The sequence below is a fragment of the Chiloscyllium punctatum genome, chromosome 7, assembly GCF_047496795.1.
Source record: "Chiloscyllium punctatum isolate Juve2018m chromosome 7, sChiPun1.3, whole genome shotgun sequence".
Taxonomy (NCBI): domain Eukaryota; kingdom Metazoa; phylum Chordata; class Chondrichthyes; order Orectolobiformes; family Hemiscylliidae; genus Chiloscyllium; species Chiloscyllium punctatum.
In genome coordinates, this window is record NC_092745.1 from 73,282,181 (window position 1) to 73,308,254 (window position 26,074).

The 26,074-nt window shown below is 38.6% G+C and overlaps 1 protein-coding gene across 13 annotated transcripts in view; it reads right to left on the bottom strand.

Annotated features, from left to right (window-relative positions):
• dock7 (dedicator of cytokinesis 7) overlaps positions 1-26,074 on the bottom strand; it is a 166,750-nt gene that overhangs the window by 19,204 nt on the left and 121,472 nt on the right. For 7 of the 13 annotated variants that reach the window (XM_072574022.1, XM_072574016.1, XM_072574024.1 and 4 more), the window contains 9 exons: positions 25,814-25,928; positions 24,932-25,066; positions 22,680-22,832; positions 22,408-22,566; positions 21,348-21,448; positions 18,009-18,201; positions 11,553-11,696; positions 4,341-4,472; positions 4,065-4,079 (listed from right to left, as the gene is read on the bottom strand). In XM_072574022.1, coding sequence (XP_072430123.1) covers positions 4,065-4,079; positions 4,341-4,472; positions 11,553-11,696; positions 18,009-18,201; positions 21,348-21,448; positions 22,408-22,566; positions 22,680-22,832; positions 24,932-25,066; positions 25,814-25,928 — 1,147 coding nt within the window. The remainder of the gene's footprint in view (positions 1-4,064; positions 4,080-4,340; positions 4,473-11,552; positions 11,697-18,008; positions 18,202-21,347; positions 21,449-22,407; positions 22,567-22,679; positions 22,833-24,931; positions 25,067-25,813; positions 25,929-26,074) is intronic. The other 6 variants (XM_072574020.1, XM_072574027.1, XM_072574021.1 and 3 more) reach the window with 3 other exon arrangements.

Here is a 26,074-nt window from a genome sequence, read left to right on the forward strand (position 1 = left end):
TACCTCTCATTCTTCAAAATCCCAATGGGTACAGGCTATACCTACTCAATCTCTCCTCATGAGACAGTCCCTCCCATCCTGGGAACAGCCTCGTGAACGATCACTGACTGCCTCCATTGCCAGATTATCATTCCCTAGATAAAAGACCCAAAACTGTTCAGAGTCTTCCAACTGTGTCTTCGCATAGTTTTAGCAACATTTTAGCAAAGGTTTCCTACTGTTATAGTCCATTTCCTTTGAAATAAAAGCCAACAATCTATATGCCCTCTCTATCACCCACTGAACATTAACATTCGATTTCTGAGATTCATGGACGAAGACTCCCTAGACCCTCTGTTCTGTAACTTTCTGCAGCCCAATCCTCATGAGTCTTTGCAAAAATAAGAATTTCCCTCATGTACCACTGCTTCTTTTCCCAATCATTTTGAATCATTGCCACCAGTTTTTGATCCACCCATCAGTTACTATCTACTTTGTCCAGACATTTCATAATTTTCAACCCCTGCATCAAATCTCTTCTCGACCTGCTATTTTGTAAATAGAACAGCATAGCTATTCCAATCCAGCCATCTATCACTCATCCCTGAAGCCATTACCCTAAATTTTGTCAGACCTTTTCTGAGCCCTTCACACATTTCCTAAAGTACAGAGACTAGAATTAGAAACAATGCTGCTGGTGAGGCTGTCATTCTTTTATAAAGATCCATTGAAATCTTCCTCATCTTGTCCTTTAAACCTCTGTTTTTAAAGCCAAGGGTCCTACATGCCTTTGTAACTACTTCCCGAACTTGTCCTGACACCTTGATAAGTGAGTATCAAAGGTCCACATGGATGTACGGAAGGCATTCAATAAGACTACAGACAACAAGTATTAGACAAAATGGGTGTGCAAAGATTTGGAGGTAGTCTTTTCGTTGGCAATTAAATGTAAGAGGCAGAGAATAGGAAGAAATAATTTATTCTCGGATTAATGAGATGTGATAAAATGGTCTTCCTTAGGGATATGCCTCATCTTTTCACTATTTATGGACAATTGAATGAAGAAATAAAGAATGACTCTATTCTGTTAGGTGCAACATCATGTCAGGTAGATTTTGCACTAAGTTATGGACAAATTAGAGGAGTAATCAAAATTAAGGCAGAGCAAGTTTAATATGTGCATGTGTAAGGTCATCCACTATGGCCTCAATACAAATATTTTCGAAAGGGCAAGAAATAGGACAGTAAAAGAGGGTAAAGATTTGGAAGTCTAATTCAATATCATTAAAAACTGGTAAACATGTACAAAAAGCAATCAAGAAGTTAACTAAATGCTGCCTTTGTCTCAAAGGGATTGGAATACAAATGAAAGGAAATTATCCTTAGTCACATACAGTATTGACTCAACACAACAGGATCAAAAGACAGACTGAACAAATTTAACTTTGTATTTCCTTCACAGAAGATTGAAGGATGATCTGATTGAGATGTTGAAGCTGTTAAGAAAAACTGAGATGGCTCATGCTGCAAAAATGTAGCGGCGTGATCTTAAAAAGGTAAAGTTAGGCTAAGAGTGAAACCAGAAAGCATTTCTTCATACAAAGTGGAGAACAAAAGCTCTTTTTCAAAAATCCAAGAATGCTCTAATAATTGGAGCTTTGAGACTGAAACAGATTCTGGTGGGTAAGGATGTGGAGCAATGGTGGACAAAGAGAGATAAAGTGTTGATCAGCAGAGCTCAATTAAATGGGAAAACAAGTTCAAAAGATTGAATGGTCTACTCCGATTACACATCTCTCAGAAACTTAGTTTGCAATTCCTGTTGTTATCTAAGCAAATGTAGCACCCATTCTGCATACCTGTCCTCGGCACATTAGTGTGATGAACTGATGCTGATTTGATTTTTGTGATTTCAGTTCAGTGGAGTCAAGGTGGAATTAGGAATTTGCAAATGCATGAATTTCATAAGAAAATGTTGCTCCTGAGACAAATGTCAGCAGAACAATGAAAGTTATTCTGCTTTTCGTTTAAGAATACCCCAGGTTCATGAGTGTCAAATATTCCTGTTCATGTATCCAAAATATGAATGACATTATCATCCCAATTTTCATATAACTTTCAATGAGGGAATGCTTATTCTTCCAGTGCAGAGTGACAGAGGGTATCAGTTTTGGGATTTCTAAAATTCCATAGTCCTGAGTGGGTGGGGTGACTGCACCTCAACAAGCACAAGCAAAATATTACCAGGAGACAGCAGGAAGTTCTCATCCTTCTCAACACAATTTCCATCACTGGCCCTTTCCATTTTCAACAATACTTCAAGGTGAGAACTAATCCTGGCAGCAGCTTCCTTCTGATTGGGGATTATGTAGAGACAGGTACCAAATAAAAAGGGTCCAAGAGCAAATCCCTTATTTGACTGAATTATTGAACGATAAACCAAACTGGAGACCTCCTAACTGTGTGGACAATAGTTATACTAAGCTGACAAGACAGCCACTGCAATAGGAACAGACTTTCTCTTTTCAGTTGCTGGTGAGCACTGAGGGGGTGCCTGAAATCTTTAAGTGACCAAACTCTGCAAATACAAGTGGATTCAATCGAATTAGGCATAATATACTTTGGTTATGTTGTGATGAGTTTCTACTCAATAGGAAACTCAGTTCTTTGGTTCACAGGCATTATGATGCATTGGGCAATAATCGTTCACTCATAATTTAACCAAAATGTGGCAAATGCAGGATATCTACAAAGTTATTTAGACATTATAAAACATACAGCTTAAATCTAGTGAACTCCACCTGTTTTATTTGGAGCTTCAATTGTGAATTCACACTTACAGATAAGTCTTTCACATATTAAACTTCACAGGGGACATATTCATTTTTACCAATTCTGGTTAACAAGCTTTTGTACAGCAATTAAAGACCTATTGGCAGGGCTCCAATTCAACCTTAATTGAGTACAGTTTAAAGCTAGCCTACAGTATTCTAAACTAAATACTGTTCAATAATCACATAAAATAGAAAGCATGTGGCCTAGGCTAGGGTGGTATTGACCTGCCAAAATTTGCAGAACATATAATGTTCAAAGCTTATGGGACTGAACAAATAGGAGTGAATTTTGCAGAATTATTAAAAATATTTAGTCATATAAGACAACGATCTTGATCCCAATAAAATAAATGTCCGTGTAGGGGGTGAATGATAAAATCAAAGATTTCTCCCACAGGAGAAAACAGAAGGTATGTGACTGACATCAAATTTAATTTCTTTCCCCAAAATGAAATGTCATCGAATGCATCAGGCGTCACAATAGATCAACAAAGTGGAAAACTTACCACAATAAGATAGTTATAAAAGCAGGAGGAAGGGGTCAGCATCAGGGCGAGAGAGAGAGAGAGGGAAAGAGAGAGAGAAAGGAGAAAACATAAATTACTTGAAAAGGGCGGGGATTATTGAAACAAAAAAAGCTAGAATTCTGGCAATAAAAATAAATTTTTAAAGACAGCAGCTATTAGCTCTACTCAAAACATCACAGCACAGCGTGCACTAAGCGGTATAAAAGAGATAGCATACTCAGCACATCACAAGATAAATGATGGAGGAAGTAGTGGAGATCAACATTAATCACAACTGGAGAGGTAAACAGGCTAGGGAGATACTTTAACATGCAATGTTGCAATGTGAGACTTGTGAACAATGGACACAAATAATTGCATTGAGAAAAACATGTACAAATTAAGACTAATAAAATAAAGAAAACCTTACTGCTAGTAGCTGTGAGAGGCAAATACATGTTGGTGAAACAAACATAATTAAAAGCTAGTGATAATGGAAGTGACTCATTCACAGGACTCTTCATTAGTGAGAAAATGTCTATTTACACGCACCGTCTGTGAGATCTGTTTATCTCAAAGCATTTCGCATGACCATGGCAGAAAAATCTTACAATTCTGCGGCCAAAAGAAATAGCTTCGTAGCCAGACAATACAGAACACCCACAGCCAGTACAGATGGGCAAAGCATTGGCACGAATCTTACATTAAACATTAGTGTTCCAACATCAACAGAAATAACACCTACCTCCCAGCCAGTGCTCTGTATAACAGAAAGTAGAGTCGTGTCAAGAAATTACACAACAAAAAAGATCCTGTAATATTTGGGTCAGGTGCAAGAAGAAAAGCATGCAGACGCAACTTTAAATAAGCACTTTTTACATATTATGTTCAAGGATACACTGAATTCTAACAGCAAAAAACAGAATTAGTCAACTTTAAGAAAATAATCTAAAATCAACTATCCATCTATTAAAGAGAATATTTGAAATTAAACTTAAATGAAGTGTGTGAAGTAAATTACCTGATGGACTATTTTGCTGAAAGCATCTTGGAGTTTACCATGAATAGTTGCTAGTTTTTTTGCATCACGATTAGCCTCATGGATTGGAATAAGAACTTTGTAAACTTCATTAACTGCCTCATACATTCCAGCCTGTTAAAAGTTCAAAATTGTGCAACAAGTGAAAAACAGAATGTTTTACTACGTTCAGAAAATTAGATTCCTGCTCAGTTATGCTACCAAAGGTAGCGACAACCAATTGATAACTTACAAAACCTCAGACAGCAAGTATCGACATCTCATTTCACCATACACCCACCTGTTTGGTCCTAATATTTACACAGTGGGTCCCCTAATTACGAACATCTGACTTATGAACGTCATACTTATAAGCACAATCCCAAATAGGAATGTAATTTTAAAGATCCATCACACAAACATTTCCTCTACAAAATAAATCCTCTAAACATTAGTTTATCCTGTGTTGCGTTCTGACTTGCTTACAAAATGACTTGCAAATGGACTTGACAACAGTACCTGTTTGCAACCGGAGTATTACCCACAGATACTTGGTAGGCTAATGATTGTAACTTGAGCACAATTTCTTGGTAGGCTAATGATTGTAACTTGAGCACAAATGCAGACTCAAATCTAATGAATGGCTGACTGAAATCAGCAAATTCAGAACTTCTGCTGAATAGGATGCTTCCTGTCACATTTCTAATATCTCCTACTTTAATTCAAGACTTCAGGAGGATTCTAGTGAAATAACTAAGTAATTACTCAAAAAACGTCATACTAAATACATAGTCTGGAGTAGCTATTAAACTGACCTCACACTTGCTTCACACCATCTCTATCAACTACACTCTGTGACTTCTTGCAATGGTAGCATATAACATGACTAGGTAAAGCTTTAATCTTCAATTAACTCTCCCTTACACACAAACAAAAAAAAGGGAAAACCCAGGTTATTGAAAAAGGTTTAAAGAAAAAACTGGAAAATGATTTCAGTGGTCTTTACCCCTGATTCTGACGTTGAGATGATCCTTTTTCAGCCAGCCATACTCTTGGTGTTCAGTTGTTTTTCCCTGGAAGTATTCACCAGTTGTTAAGCACAGAGTGATTAACTCACTTGGAAACATTTCTGATTTATCAATTCAAAGTCTATGCCTATAGCAACTACTGATGGAAAGGTAACTGGCTTTCTTCAAGTTTAAAATTACTTTTTTTTTAACTGCAGAAAACAGGCAGCTTCCATTCGGGAGAACAACTGCACACCTCTCTGTATCTTTCCCTCTCTGTATATTTGCGGCTCTGTAACTTGTTTCCAGTTTCAACCTGCTCAGTTAGCTGACAACGAATCATTTGCCAACAACCCCTTGGCTCCTAATCATTTGCACTTTACAGGGGTCCACAGCCAAAAACAGGTTTTGAAGTTCTTGCTGTGAAATTATATAACCAACGTAGTAAATCCCTGCTTTTAAAAACAGTTCTTTCTCATTTCGGTCCACAATTCTTGAAGACACAAAAATAAAAAGACACGTCCCTTCCTTAAGGGAATGGAAATTGAAGAGTTAATAATAATCAAAAAGTCTCTTTCTGGAATAGAGTATTTCTTCTGATAGTGGTTCAGTTATTTTTAGAGAAGTACCCCATTGGCTTCTTTATTCCTGACTTGTCATCCTATAATATGACAGCACCCACCCTCAAATTACTAGGATCAATTGCCATTTTGCAAGGTCTGGAAAAATCAGGGACAGTCAACACTAGTTCATTTATTAAGATTGCCTTCAGCTTCTCAAAGTCTGTCTAGCATTTTTCTGACTATACACTTTCATTTGTTTCTTTAATAAATTTTTTAAAGGCATAGATATTATACTGAAATTGCTTACATATTTCAAGTAAAATCCACACATTTATAAAAACTTCATTTTTTTTGTTTAGATTTAGAAACAAGCAATTATATTAAAGTCTTCATCTCACTGTCCTTGGCAGCATTTGTCCAACAACATGAGTCAAGAAAGTCACACTTGCTTTTGCACATTCATTTTGACTATATTTATCACCAAACGAGACAATCATAACAGCTTAAACAGCTCGTCAGCTTGTCTTACATGCACTTCAATGCTTCAATAAGCTATTATATGATCTAAATACATTGTGCAGTTACAAACTCCAGTAGTGACTCGATTCATTAGCCTCTCGAATGTAGATGAAGCAGAATTTAAGCCAAATGGCATCACTTGGCATTTATACAATCCATTTGGTGTAACAAAAGCAACAATTTATTTAGCCCTGGATTTATGGCACTTGCTAATATTCCTTCAATCAAACAATTATTGAAAGGAAAAATATACTGTCAATCCTATCAATACAATCTTCCAATCATGGAATTGGGTACAAATCTGTTTTCATAACTGTATTTATCTTTCTATAATCAATAAAAATGTCAACTTGATCTATCTGGTTTCAGAACCAACACAATTAATGAACTCCAGTGATTTTGACTAGGATCAATCAAGTGGCCTGCAAGTTATGTTTCCACCCGAGATGGTTTTTCAGGATTTTACTGATAAGGATGTCATTTTATCAAAGCTGACTCTGCTACATCCATATCATGTCTGGTTAGTACATCCAGTATATCTCAACAGATTACTGCATACTTTCTCAGTAAGACTCGCCCATTGCCTATTCTCCAAATATGAGAACACAATGTCTAACTGCCCTAATATTTCTGTGTTAGCCAATCAAATTGCCAGAGGTTCACTTTCAGAACTGTCTACTTCTCCTATTTCACCTTCATTACCTCTATCATTTTCGACTCCTCTTACCACTTGACACACTTGTTCTTCTTTATCCTTTTCTACACATGAAATCTTTTCAGCATGTTAATGTGACATTTATTCTTCTTCCTCCAATCAGGGGTACTTATTATATGGCACTTTATTAAACATTCTAGCTACTTTATACAGACCACTGAAGGTTCCCCCTATAAAGGTGACAACACCAATACTTCAACTCCCACCTGAAGCACATTAGTTGCTCAATGTTTATCTTCCTAGTCTTATCATTTTCACCTGTGGAACATTTAAATGTTCCTGTGCCACTCTACATGCTCCTGCAAGTCTTTCTAGAAACAGGGACCTATAATCCAACATTCAATATTCATTTTTCTCATTCAAGAATTTCTCCCTAACTAATTTTAATGGATCTCTAGTCTCATGATCACAAACTAATTCAAATGAGGTAAATCCAGTAGATTAACTTGGAGAACATCTGGTAACAAATAATTTAAAAATCTAACCCTTACCCCAACCCTGTGGGTATTCTTGACATTATGCCTTAATCATGGTTTTGAGTCTGATCGTACCTCTCAAAAGCTCCTTGATTATGCAGACCACTTGATTAACCGCTATACTCATGGTCTCATAGGCGCTGGTTAATAAAAAGTTTGCTTCATCTATAAATATGAAGATATACTGAGGTCCTATTTACACTTTTGGCAATGGTCGTACACAATCTGCTATCATGTATCTAAATTGTTCTTCAAAAGCTGATATAGGTATCAAAGGTAAAAAAATAAAAATACAAGTCAAAAAATCAAAAACAAAACAAAACGATCTTTACACTTTGCCTGATACAAAACAAATGGATTAACAGGAATTTTGAACATGATTCTAATTAGTAGGTGCATTTCTGGAGACAAAACCAATTTTGACTTTTACAAATGTATAACCATCTAATATAGCTCCCAGAGATAATCATTTACTGTTCAATAAATGAACTTCGCGTTTTCTGTAGGATATTTTTGGATTACATCGGATATGAGGCACAGAGGCAGAAAATTCAAACATCCAGTACAAGACAACATTTACACTTCACATAAGACCATAAAACTTGAGAGCAGAAGTAGGCCATACAGCTCATTGAGTCTGCTCCATCATGCAGCGAGATCATGGATGAACTGACAGTCCTCAACTCCACTTTAATGACTTTTCCTTACAACCCTTGATATATTTATTGATTAAAAATCTATCTATCTCAGCCTTGAATAACAACACAGTCTGATGGCCCTCTGCGGTAAAGAATTCCACAAATTCACCACCCTCTGACAGAAGGAAGCTTTCCTCTACTCTGTCTTAAATGTATGAACATGTTGTCTGAGATTGTGTCCTCTGGTCCAAGACTGACCCATAAGGGGAAACAATCTTGCCACGTTTAGCCTGACAAGTCCCTCAGAATCTTGTATTTTTCAAAAAGGTCCCCTCTCATTCTTCTAAATTCCAATAAGTACAGGCTCAACATACTTAGCTTCTCCTCATAAAACAGTCCCTCCATAACGTGGGATCAGCCTCGTAAACCTTCTCTGGACTACCTCCAAAGGCAGGATATCTTTTCTTAGATAAGGTGCCCAAAACTTTTCACAGTATTTCAGCTGTGGTCTAGTTCATCGCACAGTTTAAGCAGGACTTCCCACTCCCTTTAAAATGAAGGCCAATATTCCATTTGCCTTCACTGTTACCTGCTGAACTTGTCTGCCAGATTTTAAAGTTTTATGTACAAGCACTGCCAAATTCTTCTGTTCGCAAGCTTTCTGCAGTCTTTTTTCATTTCAATAATATTTAATCCCTTTACTCTTCCCAATTTATATTCCATTTGTCAAGTTTGTGTCCACTTGTTTAACTAGTCTATATCCCTCTGCAAACCTGTTGTGCCATCCTCAGCACTTGCCTTCCCACCTATTTTTGTGTCATCTGCAAACTTGGCTATACTACATTCACTTTCCTCATCCAAGTCATTAATATAAATATTTGTAGCCCCAGCACTGTTCCCTGTGGCACTCCGCTAGTTACAGATGGCCATCCTGAAAATACTTACCTTATCCCAAATGTGTCTTCTATTGGTTAGCCAATCCATGTTAATAGACGACCTTCAAAAGCATGGGCTCTTATTTTATTTAAAGTAGCCTAACATGCAGTAATTTATAAAATTGTCATCAGAAATCCAAATAGTTTACATCCACTGCTTCTCTTTTATCTGTTTGTTACCTCCTCAAAGAATTCTTGTAAATTTGACAGGCATGATTGCCCTTCATTAAGCCGTGTACTCTGCTTGATTACATAATGCATTTTGGAACGCGCTGCAATTACATCCTCTATAAGATACTCTAACATTTTCCTAATTACAAATATTAAGCTATGGTTTTAAGTAAAATAATTATTTACCATTTCTGACACCTCCATATTTTTGCCTGCACTACTATCATGACTGTCCCTTCATGCTCTATTCCTACCAGAGCCTTGCTTTCTTGAGTGACATGTCTGTGAAATATTTTGCCATTTTGTGTTCCTTGATAATTTAATTTTGGAGTTATGCTTTGTCTGCATAACATTATAAGATTCTTTCCTAATCTGATTGTATTCACGCTAATCTCTCGTGTTTAATTTATTCTTTCCTTTCAGTGAATTACATTTTTCCTATACTCTGTCGACTGTTTCAATTATTTCTCACTCGTGTTGCACATTTTCTTTTCCCAGTTCTATTCTCAGTACCACACAGTTAGTTTTTCTGTAATCTATTAATGTGAGTTTCATCATAATCCTATACCCTTCTACTGAATATTAATGCATGTTATATTATGATCACTATTGCCTAGATACTCCCCCTACTATTTTTTATCTGCTCTACTTCAATACCCATTACGAGTCTCAACAGCAAATCCTTCCTACTAGGATTTGTTTTCTTACAAACAGAGTTAGAAAGAGACCTATACATATTGTACCAGTTCCATTCTTTATCTGCTTTACCCATGTCTTCTGTTCAACTAATATCAGGTAGCTGAAATCTACCATTATTATTATTCCATGCTCTTTAACTATCTTCCCCAACATGAACCATCTGTTGATTCCTTGACATGGCACAATTATGTTGATTTTGAGCAGATATCAGCACACTCAGGGTTGTGAAAAGTGAATTTCAACTAAGAGATAAATTTTAATCCTGAATTCAAAAGTATAAAAATTTGAAATGGACCATGTTGATCATGAATTTAACAACATAGACTGGTATCAAACCCAGCTGAATTTTGGACACTTCATCGGCAAATAATAAGGCCATCAGGTCAACAATCTAAGGCTGAGTTAAGTAGATTCTTGATAAAGGAGTCAAAGGTATAAAGGGTAGACAGGAAAGTGGAGTTAAGGTCACAATCGGATCAGCAATGGTGAAGCAGTCTCAAGAGATTGAATGGTTTACTCATGCTTCTAATTTCTAAGTTCATTTGATTGTATATTTGTTTCAGGCATGTTGGTCTCTACGTAACGGCGATTTGCACTAACTGCGAGGAAGCTTGACAAAATGATCCTTGGAATGACCTTGCTATCTATTTTTTGGGAGTTAAACCTGAAATGATACAAAAGAGTTCAACAGAGCATCAAAGCAAAAGGGAAACCTATGTTTCTACACTTTGAAATACAGCACATTGGCATAAGAGCACAATGTGCTACCAGAACAGATATTCCTGATGAAGGGCTTTTGCCCGAAATGTCGATTTTCCTGCTCCTCGGATGCTGCCTGACCTGCTGTGCTTTTCCAGCACCACTCTAATCTAGACTCTGGTTTCCAGCATCTGCAGTCCTTGTTTTTACCTATCAGACCAAATAGTCTATGCAACACATGGGCCACTTGTTAAAATTTCAAGGAAAGATTTTCCTAACCAAAATTTCACCAACAGGACCAAAGAATGCATCAAATATTGTAATGCTTAATCCTTGGGCAATAGAATCTCATCTCTGCTAGCATCATCAGTAATCAGAATTAGAAGATCAGGAAGTAAATTACAGAAACAGGTGTTACCTATTGGCCCGAACTGCATAATACATATTGTAGATTGGATTTGTCACTGATACTGGATAAATCTATTCTAACAACATTACAAATGGAGAAAAAGTGAATCATGAAAAGGGGAAGAAAAATGCAGAATGAAAAGTAACTTCAAGTCATCCAATCCATTCTATTTGCAGACCATGCAAGGTTCATCCAATAAAGGGCTCTATCTATGTCGTTTACTTTCATGATGGAAACTCTTTGACTACATGCCTCGCTCTCCAAAGCTTGTCAAGTAATACCAATTATTCATTCATTTCTAAATCTCCACTATTCAACACTGCCTGTTGCCCATCATAGCTACCATACCAAAACACAGAGTTGACAAATTGAAATAATACTTACCATTGAAAACAGATCTGCAGCTTGCTCCAACAATCCCACAAGACCTGCCTCTGTGAAATACTTCCCAGAGCAGATTCCTTCCTCATCTGGTGAAAGAACATCGTCTGAAACTGCAGACTCTTCCAAAACATTGAAAGAAATATTCTACAAGAAACCAAATAAAGGTGTAATTACTAAGGACAACATATATGAACATAAATCTTGTAATTATTAGTCAAAGCAGTGTGGTACATCTTTCATTTATTAAAGTTTCTACTAATGCAACACATAGAAAACAAATGTAGTTATAACAGCTCAACTGCATTATTGTCAAGAGTCACAAATAAAATCAGTGGAACTATCAAGTCGGCCTTGTTTCATGGGAATCTTGAGTTTCTTGTCCTCCCACCCGAGGAAACATTTATCTCTATTGCACTGGCATATTCATGGTTTTCCTTCACTTTATCTTATTAGAGTCAATATGGATGTGAGATTATCTCTGACACTATTATACAACAGTCATGAAATACTCTGACAAAAATCCAGGGTAAATAGAGAGAGAGATGTTAGGATAACCCTGCTTCTAGTGTTAAATTTTTTTTGCTACAACTCCCACATGTGAAAATGTGCATCACAAGTGTATAATACAGCAAAACAGACAGAGAGAGAGGGAAGCAGAAGAATGAAAAGGACAAATATATCATAAACCAATGCTATAGTATATAGCATTAAAGGATGCATTATCTGCTTGATTTTCAGAACAAAGCAGGCATGTTATCAATATCACTCTGATATTGACATGGCAGTGATCCAACAACAGTACATAAAGCCATAGTCACAAGCATACCACTACAAATTTGATTATTCATTAACCTTCTTGGGATCGAGTTTCTGGTAGCTTTACATCTGGATTCTGGCAGAATCAGCTGACCCAGTGAAGAAAAAAGAAATTCTGAGTTACACCTAAAAGCTTCTATAGCGGAATCCTACAGGAGTCTGGGTGATGCAGGTTATGGTCAAATGCATGGAACATTCAGGTAACACTGGGAGCATCTCGCTCCGTCTTTCACCCTTTTCACAAGCGGTGTGACAGGTTTCTGACTATGTAGCATCCACTTGCCAATTAAGGAGGATTGCTAGTTGTTAAACACTTTGTTAACAGCCCAATATACATCACTGATATTTATCAGTATTGTCAAATAAGCCAAAGTCAATAAAACACAACATAGAAATCAGAGTGTGCACCTGGGAGATTCACCTCTCCAATTTTTCTGAATCCAACATCTCAGCGCACTCTCGGTGGACACCAACACCCACATCCCATATTCACAAAAATCGGCACCCATTATGTACCAGGCTCCGCAATCTTTGTAGCACATCTCTGATTTTTGTACTCAATGTTGCATGGGCAATTCTCATTGCAGTGAGCTGGAAGGACAATGTGCACTCAGGGACATGGACCCAGTTCACACACAGGACCAGTTAGGTACCAGTCAAGTCAAGGGAGATAACTTTCGTACGGGGGTCCTGACACAGTAAGTATAGGACAGCTTCCAATACCAGTTCATGGCAGGCTCAGGGTGGTCAGACTCAGGATCCTCTCCATAGAAGGAGTGAGTAGCTGAATGTCAGGCAGCCCATGACCCTTCTCAACTCTCTCTGCCTTACTGGAGGCTGTTTTATTCCTGAAATGAGAAAGTGAGTGCCAGCAATGTTACTTTTGATGCAGTTGGAGAGGTGACCCAGATGAGTGAGTAGGCAGCAGTAGGGGGAACATGTTGCAGGAAATAGTAGTACAGCATGATTCTTGATTAGAGATGGAAACATAGACAGAGTGAACGTAAGATATCAGAGAGAAGGTAGTGGCACTCACCCTGCTAGAATGGAGACTGCTGTAACCTGGGTGAAAACCTCAGACAAGGCTGATGTATTCTGTATTGTGACCTCCACTGATGTCATAGGGGACAAGGAAGCCCTGCCTCTGAATCAACTCATCAGCAGGACCTCCAGGTCTCTGCCCACATAGTGAGGTGTCCATTTACCCCAGTCTGCCACTTCCAAGGCAACTATCATGAATCTTGTAGGTAGGGCAGCTCAGGATTTTTGGTGCTTGTCTGGGTACATTATGGGCTTTCAAATATGGCCGTGCGCATAAGATACCAGTCTTTTGGCAGCTCTCTAATGTGTGGCAAATCATTAGGGGAATAGCACAAGGTAGGATGGAGTGGAAATCAGATGTGTAGTGCATCATCAGGCAGGATAGGTAATTCATGTAGCAAAGTTAGTGAGAGAGAGAGAGAGTGAGAGTGAGAGAGAGAGAGAGAGAGAGAGAGAGAGAGAGAGAGAACTCACTAGGACTTGTGGTGAAAAGCCCGAGGAAGGACACAATCAAACTCGAACTTCATCTAAAAACAAAGTAAATTCAGTCTATAATTTCAGGTTTTCTGCTATTTTTAATGCAGATTTAATAGGAAATTTGTCTAGATCAGGTCCCACCCATAAAATCAGTTGTGTCACCAAGTCAACAATTCAACTTTCTGCTATACCAGAAAAGCTCAAATTGAAGTTATTGTCTTATTAACACATGTACTAACATATTAAATGCATTTACGTATCTATTGGATGTGGACGGATTCACTGGTTGGACCCATCCCAAAGTGCCCTCAAGAAGGTGGTGATGAGCTGTTTTCTTGACCACTGTAGTCCATCTGGTCTAAATAGTCCCACACTGCTGATAGGGAGGGAGTTTCATGATTTTGACCCAGCGACATTGAAGGAACAGTGAAATAGTTTCAAGTCAGGATGTGGCTTGTAGGGTAATTTGTAGGTGGTGCTGGAAAAGCACAGCCGGTTAAGAAGCAGGAGAGTCGATGTTTCAAGCATACAACTCTTCAGGAATGAGGGAGTGGCCCAAGGGGACTGAGAGATAAATGGAGGGAGGTGGGGCTGGGGGAAAGCTAGCTAGGAATGCAACAAGTAGATGAAGGTAGGGGTGAAGGTGATAGATTAGAGAGAAGGGTGGAGCAGATAGGTGGGAAGGAAGATGGACATGTAGGACAGTTCAGGAGGGCAGTACCAAGTTGGAAGGTTGGATCTGGGATAAGGTGGGGGGATAGGAAATGGGTAAACCGGTGAAATCCACATTGATCCCGTGTTGTTGGTGTTGAGTGGCTAGAGTTTGGCAGTGGAGGAGGCTCAGGCCTTGCATCTCCTTGGTGGAGTGGGATAGGAATTAAAGTGTTCAGCCATAGGGTGGTGGAGTTATTTAGTGCATCTGTCCCAGAGATGCTGCTCTGATCCTTCTAGATGCTAGTTGTCACAGGTTTGGAAGTTGCTGCCTAAGAAGTCTTCATAAATTTCTGCTGTGCATCTTGTGGGTGGTACAAACTGTTTTCTCCCTGATCATTATTTACTCTAAATTTGCTAGGTCTCCCTGATGTCATATTTTGTCAAGTGTGGTCTTGATTTCAAAGGTTTTCATTCTCACCACCCCTTTCAGCTCTTTTGTCCATGTTTGAATCAAAGCTCCAATGAGTTCAGGAGCAAAGTGGCCCCAGCAAAATCCAAAATTAGCATCCAAGAGGAGGTTATAGTTAAGCAATTTTGGAATACTGCATTCCATCAGGATGTTGTGAAACTTGAAAGAGTTCAGAAAAGATTTACAAGGATGTTGCCAGAGTTGAAGCATTTTAGCTACACTGAGAGGCTGAATACCCAGGGACTGTCTTCCCTGGAGCATCAGAGGCTGAGGAGTGACCTTATAGATGTGTATAAAATCATGAGGGGCATGGATAGGGTAAATATCCAAGGTCTTTTCCCCAGGGTAGTGAAGTCCAAAACTAGAGGGCATAGGTTTAAGGTGAGATGGGAACGATTTAAAAGGGACTTAAGAGGATCTTTTTCACACAGAGGGTGGTGCATGTATGGAATGAGCTGCCGGTGGAAGTTGTGGAGGCTAGTACAATTACAACATTTAAGAGGCATCTGGATGGTCATATGAATAGGAAGGGTTTCGAGGGATATGGGCCAAATACTAGCAAATGGGACTAGAGTAATTTAGGATATCTGGTCGATGTGGATGATTTGGACCTAAGGATCGGTTTCCATGCTGTACAGCTCTATGACTGAGTGCTGTTTGATAGCAATGATGAGGAACCCTTCCATCATTTTATTGATAGCTGAGAGTAGACTGATGGGGAGGTAATTGACTGGGTTGGATTTGTCCTGCTTTTGTGAACCTGGACATACCTGAGCAATTTTCCACATGGATGTGTAGATGCTACTGTTGTAGCTGAACTGGAACAGGGCCACAATAAGTTCTGGAGCACATATCTTCAGCTCTATTGCTGGAATATTGTCAGGGCCTATAGACTTTGCAGTAACCAGTGCCTTCAACTGTTTCTTTATAACATGTTTGATAAAGAAACTAACTCTAGTATAGCAACAAAAATAATAAATGATTGAGCGCACTTTTTGTTAAAGTAGTCATGTTTTTAAATGTAGTTATAAACAGAAGGTGGATTCAGAACTTATGAAACGTACAATTTTTGTGATCAACCTCTTTTTTGCTGTTTTAATAAAACAGCAAATGGTTGGGTACATCACAGAATTTCACTTAGTTCAAAGAAAGAAGAGAAAAATAAACAACACTTTTTTTATATTGTCCGATGATACTGTTTCATGAAAGAGTTTGCAAGTTTGGTGTCACCTTCGACCTCAAGATGAGCTTCCAAGCAAAAATCAATGGCATCAGTAAGATTGCTTATTTTTGATTTTGCAGCATCCCTGAGTTTTTCTAGTGCTGAACATCTCATCCATGCTTTTGAGACTCGCAATCTTGTCTATTTAGAATCACAGAATTGTTCTGATCCTTGAGGGCGCCATTCGGCAGATTCTTGTCTTTACATATTTCAACTTAATGTCAATCTCCTGATTTTCCCCATAACACTGTATGTTAGCTCTATTTAAATAATCATCAAAAACACTCTTGAATTGGACCTGACTCCACATTTCCAGGCAGTATTCCACACCCTAACACTTCATTGTGTAACATTGCTTTTTTTCACCTCACATTCGCTTCTTCAGCAAATTTTAAAACTGTGCCCTCTGATTTTCGATCCTTTTGAATGGGAATGGATTCTTCCTATCTACTTTGTCCAATTCATTCATGATATTGAAAATTTCTATCAAATCTCCTCAGTTCTTCTCCTCTCCAAGGTCCTTATAACTGAAGTCATTCTCGTCAATTTCTTCTGTGAAATCACTTTACACATTGAGACCGACCCCTTGAGACCAACACCTGCATCAATACAGCTTGCATTATCAATATGTATTATGAAATTGTTCTTCTGTGCTTCATCACTTTAAATAACTGAAAAAGAGAGGTTCAGATGCTGTGTAAATTGGACCCAATCACTCCAGAACATCCTCAACATTGATCCAGAATCTCAGACCATGAACTCTTAACAAAATAGCATGTCCCAATACACATCTGAAATGCTCTGAATAAAAGTCAGTCACCCAAGACTCTCCCAAATAGGTCCACAGAACTTAACTGTAAAGTAGAACCATGAAACCAATCTGTCCTCCCTTAAGTATTCCAAACAGATGATTGTTTCATACCAGCTAATGGAAAACAGAAAGCAAAATAATTTTGATAATCAGAAAATGTGAATGAATGATAATGCACGAGGCAAGATTTAAAAAAATGTTAATGCAAGTTAGTAATGGGGGAAGGGAGGCATGTGCAGGAGGGCTCCACATCTGCAGACATTTATTCCTTCTGAGGTAAAACCATCTGCTGTGAGTAATTTCTGTGCAGGGGATGCAGCTTCCTGTATATGAGGTAATATCTGACTGACTCACAACAGAAACGCTCACAGTTGGATTTTATCCATTGTTCCAAATAATGTCATATTCGTGAGCATTATTAATTAATTTCAACCAGGACCATGCAGCAACCATCAAGTTGAGACCAGGTATTTCTCTATGCTAAAGGGGATGAAAAATCAACAGACTGAAAGGTGAAGACTGAATAACAAAACTCCTTCTACAGCAAGAGGAATGTGAATTATGCATAACCCACTTGTCAGGGGGATTCCTTTTGGATTGTTCTGAACATATGTATGGAAGTGAAATTTCTCTGTTAGGGTTGGATTGCCAGCATTGCATTACAACATCGGTGTCTGTGCTACTTAGACGGTAAAGGCATATTACATGCAGGCTGATGATTACATAGAAGTTGCTGTGTAGAAGCATGGACGTTTGGTCCAAGCTTCTATGCCTTTATTAATTGTCCACAAAAGCCTGCTCCCACTAAACTTCATCTAACCCTGTCTTCAACATATCCTTCTCTTCCTTTCTTTGAATAGAGTTTCCCTTTCAGAGGAAGCAAAAATCATGTTACAATTCCATATTCAATATAATGTACACAAAATAGACAGAAAAGAAATATGACAGTAACTTACAAACTCCTACCTGAAAAGTTACACATCCTACAGGAAGATACTTGCGATCTTCCAACATACTTAAGTACTCTGCCACTAAAGCTGCTGAATGGACAAGGCACTGTGCTGCTTCAGCACGATTGCTCTTCTCTGAATGTTTTCCAGCCATGTTTTGGAGCCAGGTTAGCCGCAGATCTGGTGATGTCTGGTATCCTTTAGCAATTCTTCGAGGAGCAAATGGAAAACAGAATTACCAATCATTGATAAGCATCCAGTCTGAAATTAAAGTTATTACCAGTACACTGATTTGCCTTTCCTTCTTCTCCCATCCCACCAATGCCCATCCCTAAAGGTTCTTCTTCCTCTCTTGAAGATGTTGCCTCATCTCAATATTTATTGTATCCGTTGCTCCCGATGCGGTCTCCTCTACATTGGGGAGACTGGACGCCTCCTAGCAGAGCGCTTTAGGGAACATCGCTGGGACACCCGCACTAATCAACCACACCGCTCTGTGGCCCAACATTTCAACTTCCCTCCCACTCAGCCGAGGACATGGAGGTCCTGGGCCTCCTTCACTGCTGCTCCCTCACCACTCGACGCCTGGAGGAAGAACACCTCATCTTCCGCCTCGAACACTTCAACCCCAGGGCATCAACTTGGGCTTCACCAGTTTCCTCATTTCCCATTCCCCCACCTCACCCCAGCTCCAAACTTCCAGCTCAGCACTGTCCCCATGACTTGTCCTACCTGCCTATCTTCCTTTCACCTACCTATCCATTCCACCCTCCTTTCTGACCTATCACCTTCATCCCCACCCCCATTGTACTCTTTGCTATCTTGCCCCACTCTCCTCCCCGACCTATCACCTTCATCCCCACCCCACTCACCTATTGTACTCTATGCTATTTTCTCCCCACCCTCACCCTCCTCTCATTTATCTCTCCACCCTTCACGCACTCTGCCTGTATTCCTGATGAAGGGCTTTTGGCCGAAACTCGATTTTCCTGCTCCTTGGATGCTATCTGAACTGCTGTGCTTTTCCAGCACCACTCTAATCAGGATCTGGTTTCCAGCATCTGCAGTCATTGTTTTTACCATCTCAACATGCCTCAACAGTACTATCCACTCTTAGGTATTACGTTTCACTTTGCTGCTTAGGTAGCCAGAAATGGCACACGGTTCAATTATGAATAGCACTACAATCTGGTTCATACCTCAATCTACGAACATGAGTATAGGGTTTGGGAGGTCATGTTGCTGCTGTACAGGACGTTGGTTAGGCCAGTTTTGGAATATTGCACGCAATTCTGGTCTCCTTCCTATCAGAAGGATGTTGTGAAACTTGAAAGAGTTCAGAAAAGATTTACAAGGATGTTGCAGGTTTGGAGGATTTGAGCTTTATAGGGAGAGGCTGAATAGGCTGGGACTGTTTTCCCTGGAGCGTCCCAGGCTAAGGGGTGACTTTATAGAGGTTTACAAAATCATGAGGGGAATAGAAAGGATAAAAAGACAAAGTCTTCTCCTTTTTTTGGGGGGGGGTTGGGAGTCCAGAACTAGAGGGCATAGATTAAGGTGAGAGGGGAAAGTTATAGAAGGGATTTAAAGGGCAACTGTTTTGCGCAGAGGATGGTGTGTGAATAGAATGAGCTGCCAGAGGAAGTGGAGGAGGCTGGTACAATTACTGCATTTAAAAGTGATTTAGAGATGCTGGTGTTGGACTGGGGTGTACAAAGTTAAAAATCACACAAAACCAGGTTATAGTCCAACAGGTTTAATTGGAAGCACACTAACTTTCGGAGCAACGCTCCTTCATCAGGTAGTAGGGGACTACCACCTGATAAAGGAGCACCACTCCGAAAGCTAGTGTGCTTCCATTAAACCTGAAGCATTTAAAAGGCATGTGGACAGGTATATGAATAGGAAGGGTTTGGAGGAATATGGGCCAAGTGCTGACAAATGGGACTAGATTAGGTTGGAATATCTGGTTGGCATGGACGAGTTGGACCGAAGGGTCTATTTCTGTGCTGTACTTCTCTAAGATTCTATGTGTAATTTCCATCAGGTCCTCTTTGGTATCAAGCAACACTGGCTAATTTTCTTGTTACCTCTTCTGCTAAGGGCTACAGAAACCAATTGTAGCGTTACAATGCCTGCCCTTTCTGAGATCAGAGCAAGCACTGCAGCCCTTCTAGCTGTCTGACTGAATTGCACATCAGATAGTACATTCTATAATGCTGCACCAGGACTCTCCACGCTGGTGGTTAGATTAAATTGTTTTACCTATTAGTGAAATCAGCCAAATGAGGCTGGAGTGCTTTTTATTTCAGGTCTCCAAACAATGGCAGTACTTGGTTTTTATTCCACAGCACTTGCTACCCAATGAATTTCTTTTTAATTTTAAAATTGATGAATACTTAGTTTTATCTATTTCTATAGTTCTAATCAGGTATGTTGTATGAATTTTTTATTGGTTATAACACACTATTATCCATTGCACCGCACACAAGCCAGCTTAAATTGCAAGAGAATGATAGTAAGTATAACTCTGATATTCCCTGGGTTGGAGGCGAAGCTCAGCTGCTACACTTGCCCACCGAGTCAATGTATGGCAGGTTTTAGATTTATCATGTGAAGAGTTATATTATGGTAAGGTGAAGTACATCCTGCAGAAAAAATGCATTATTTCTCTAAACAACATTGGTGGTACACTAGTACTTTAACCAAATGACCTTCCTTGATATGGCTCACAGAATTTAAAACTCTAATGCTATATGTTTTTCAAGGTTCAAATGGAAATTTCTTACAGACCCTGTTGGGTTTCACTAAAATTCTTGTTTCAACAAAATTAATACATTGTAGAACCACTAGTTTGGAGCTTAATTTCTTTTGCTCTGCTGAGTTGCCAATCACAGATATACTGTGGTTGGAGATACAGAATCTAGGCTGGCATTTTTCTATCAAGTTGAAAAGGAAGGGACTGCCAAGCACACTCTGGACACTAGCTTCACAGTTGGAAAGCAAGTAAGAGGCATTTCTGCTGCTTTTGAACAGCTGAAGGCTTGGCTAGATTAGGAGCAGAGAAAGAAAAAAGGCTTGGTATTGTTCCAGATTCTTATGCAATGATCCCACTAAAGTGCTCATTTGACTATCGAGGAGGCAGAATGATGCTCTATAGATCACAATTAAATTGCCTAATGACACTCATGGCCCAGGTTTACACTTGGTTACTTGAACAAGATACCGGAAACAAACACTGAATTGCATTTGTATGAATTGGATCTTTGAGTAAAGCAGTGACAAATGGTATGAATTTGGAAGAAAGATAGAAATGACCATGTCCATTTGAGAGGTGAATATCTTCAAGGTATACCTGTACATCAGATCAATGAGCATCTCTGGATCTTCTTGGTGTTCTTTCATTTTCACGGTGTCTGACAGGATCATATGGAGATTGAATACTAGATCCTGGACCTACAGCAAGGTAATAGTGAACTCCATTACAATCAACAAATCCATCCGAATTCTAAACACACCCAAATGGAGAACCATTTTCGGAAATTATTGAAATACAGTCCAACCAGGATAAAGAAAACAAAAAATAAAATGGCAATTTTAAGCAAACCTCTGTCAATTCAGAAGATGACTCAAAGATTTGTTTTCTTTGGTAATAATATGGTGCATGGTAATATGAAAAGAAACTTTAAGAGACTTTAAATTATTTGATGAAGTGGATACATCTTAATTTCAATGTGAGAAACATGACAAATATCTGACTTGATTAAGGGAACACTGTACTCATGAAGATCAGACTTATTCTCTACAATAGCTGATATTCTACAACTTCTAAGTGAACCGATTACAAACTGCTTTATGATCAGGTGGATAGAGTGCTATTAATTTTTCTTCACCTTTCTAAGATATTTCTGTTTCTCAGCGGTTCCCCAAAGTGCAAATTCCTGACACTATGAATCTGATATAGTAAAAACTTACATGGGTTGGTGGATAATTTAGACAGCAAAAGGGAAACAATTTTGGACTCAAATAAGGAAACCTTTATTGAATTATGAAGTAAGGCCATTAAAACCAACTAAGTATAACCACATATCAAAATAGAAAATGCTGGAAATACCAGTGGGTCTGAAAGCATTTGTGGAAAGAGAAGAGGAATTAATGATTTTGATTGGTTACCTTTCAGCATTAGGAGCAGAAAGTTCTCCAATTGTCATGGTCAATGTTTATTCTTTCACCCAACATCATTAAAAACCTGGTCACATATCTCATTTCTATATGTGGGATCTTGCTCTGTGCAAATTGGCTAGCACATTTCCCTACATCACAAAAATGACTCTGTTACAAAAAGTGCTTTAATTTGCCGGAAAGCATTTTGTGATAACCTAAGCTTGGGATTGACACTCTGTAGACATACATACCTGGTCAGGAAAAGTAGTTTCTCTCAGTTCCAAGTCTTCTTCAGCGTATGTCAAAATTGTCTTTAAAGATCGCCTAAGGAATTCTTCATTAAAATTCTGGGATGTACCAACCAGTGAGGAAAGTGACATAGTTACTTGCATCTTCACTCTTGCAAAATTCTGTAAGCAATACAACATTATTTTTTTCAAAATGTCAATGGTATAGTTTATAAACATAAAGTATAAGAAATGCATTATTCTTTGAGGGAAAACATGGTTCAAACATTGCTTACATTGCCAATCTCGAAATTTTGTCTCATTAGGAGATAGAGCGAGGCACTTGCATGTGCTCGAATTGTGCCAATACTGCTGCTGCAGTGTCGTAAAAGCCTTAGGCAAAGATCAGCACACAGTTCAGTTTCTTCTTCAAAAAGGAGTTCAGGAAACTGTAACAACAGGAAGAAAATTTAACCATTTTTGAACTGGTTTTGATCTCCCCTACCCTATGGTAAATACCTTTGCTATTCACCTTATCTATGCCCTCATGATTTTATAAACTTCTATAAGGTCACCCCTCAATCTCCTGAGTATGATTTTACCTTTAAAGAAGTTTCTTGACGAGGTATTAAATTGTAAAAGAAAGGGTACAAGCACATTTTAAACATTGATGCAGTCATACAAGTTTTTAAAACTTAACAAGGATGATTCACTGTATGGACCAACAAGCCAATGCCGAGTAGCTGTAGTGACCAAATCTAATCTATTGCTATTAATGATCTCTTAAAATCCTAAATTCAAGAGGGTAACAGATTTCCTTAACCCGAAAGAAGGAAAAAAGGGGAAATCCACTTTTGAACTCCCCATTTTAAATGATCCCTCTCTAACACGTATTTATAAAATAAATCCACAGGATGTGGACATCACGAGCTGTGCCACTATCTACTGCTCATCACTAATTAATACTGAGGAGGTGATGGTGAGCTGCTTCCTTGAAATGCTGCAGTCCATATGGTACAGGGATAACCACAGTGCTGTGAGGGAAAGACTTTCAGAATCCTGACCCAGCAACAGTGAAGGAATGACAATATACTTACAGATCAATTAGAATGAAAATATCAGTAAAGCAAGAAGGAAGAGCGAGAAGAAATCTTTGAGTTAACAGAAGAGATTACACATTGATTATGAGATATATTGAAATGAGATGGACATATGGAACATAACACACTTATCCTATTCCTAAGAATTTCTACATTCACAATTATTGAAATGTACCCAAGCATTGAATAAACAAACACAACAATTTGACCATTAATTTGCCAAAATTAGAATAGCTACTTTTAGCACAGGCATATCCTAAAATGTGTTAAATGCCTTTGCCAGGACAAACAAGTTACCTTGACCACACATTGACTGTCAATCACAAAACAATGGATGGAATCTTTCTATCCCAAAAAGCTGAGGAGAACGTGGTATGAGGGAACATAATCAGACAGGTTGGGATCGGGGAGGACCTACCTTACCTTCCCACTATCACCACAGGAATAAAGTTCTAGGTGGGAAAGTCTTCTCACACCGTCACCAACTGAGACCTTTAAATGATTAATTGAAGAAAACTTAAAGGCCTCTTTACACAATCATCTGCCTTCCTTACATTCAAATGATGATGTGAGCCTGCCAGATTGGGGTGAGGAGTCTCAATTTGTCTCAATCTGAGGATGATAGGAGGTACAGATAGGGGCTGGGGGTCAGCCAATGAAAACCAAATTTTGCCTTGCTTTGGACACCCCCAACTGCCTTCTAATCTCAAGCCATAGCCAACAAAGAGGCGTATCAGCTATTCCTGGGTTTCTACATTGCTATGCTAGCAGCAATTGTGGCCGCTGATGTGGTATTGCTGCAGCTCCCAGCGGCTGCCAACCTCTCATTGGTCAGTAGCTTCATGCAAGGCAGGACATCGCTGTCCTAGGAAGAGATCCTAATTAAAGCCCAGCGGGTGACCATTTAAGTACCTGATAGGCTTTCATGTTGGGGTGGAATTTTGACTTGTTTTGTTCCCATCTCCACCAATGCTTTTACATTTCATTTAAATATTGCAGTTGTACTATATATTATGAACTGTTAGCATTTCATCAGAACTGCTCCTGATGATGGTTTGGGTTTCCAATTTCAAGACTGCTGAGTAAATGGATACCACTAGATCTGGGATCCAGTGCTACAACCACTCTGTCCCATGTTCTCAAATGAGAGAATGCAGGGGAATGGCTTTGTCTTATCTCAGCTTCAGTAGATTTAATGAGAAAATTTCAAAGAACGCAACCTCTTAAAATGATCAATGATTTTTCTACATTCCTGCAAGGAATGGCACAATGCCTACTCAGTAGTAGCGTGGACTGGTGCAACTAAAACAAGTTCAGCATGAATTGCAAACAAAAATAAATTTATGCCCTTAATTTAATTTGCTGCAGTGTGCTTGAGTAGAATGTGGTTTGGTCTGTGATCTTCAACAAAAAATTCTAACAATTATCTATAATACCATAACACCCACCTTAGATACCAAGGCTCTCTGAGTGGCAAAACAATGTTGTAGGTAAAGTGCACTCTGATTACATGCCATAGTGTGTAGAAGAACCTTCAAGACCCCTCCCAGCACACTCTCTTTGGATTCTGTCACGGAAACAGTCTGAACATGTAGATGGTAAAGATTAAAAATAAATAATTATTATGTATTTAACAAGATTCAAATAGAATATTTTTTACAGTATCAACACTGAGGTAATCCTACTGTTACAATGTTGCAAACTTAAATCCTTTTTTAAAATAGTGTACTCATTAATATAAGGATCCTAATGCAGGCAATCAGGATACATCATGAATGCTTAGATGTGAACTATCACATTAGTTAGGTATAAAGATGTCCCAGCACAAGCCCAATTATCATTCCAGGAAAGAGACAGTACTGAATGATTCAGATCTCTACTCTGCCCAGACTTCCAAAGCTCAAAGTTCATCCTCTTTAGCACCAGAATGTAACCCATTTATCAGAAGCCATTTGTGGTGCATCAAAGAGATTTCTATTTTTCTCCCAGTACGAGGGACATTTAAGACTCTGTGTTTATGCAAGTTAAGAAATAGGTTGCAATTGTCCTAATTCCATTTCACACAGGATCCTTACGACTGACAGAGATAAACTTTCATAAATTTTATAAACTTTATAAATCTGGGTTGAATTTGAACATGCACAATACTGCCCTTAGCATATGTCAACCTAATTACATGAAACCTAAGTCAGTGAGTTAATTTACAGGATCAGATGAATGAAAAGATGTCAAAAATCAAATGTGATAGCATGCTGACAGTGGAAAACTTCTAAGTTCCCACAAATACTTCACTATCACAGTCTTTTGGCAGCTATTTATTGATCTCTTACCTGAACAATTATTTCCAAAGTGTCCAAAATAATAAGGTTTGCCTCGGTTGCAAGGTTACCATCAATCAGTGCTTCATGTTCCAACTCAGCCCTTGATCTGTCACATATAAATATCCTGTCAGAAAAGGTTCAGATTCTTGCTTTAGATGTTTAAATGTTATAATCTTTTTTAACATTTATGGTTAAGAATGCAGACTAAGTCAATCTATATATTTACTTTATATTTTGTGTGTTTGAAATTAGTCTTTGAAACCAATTTCA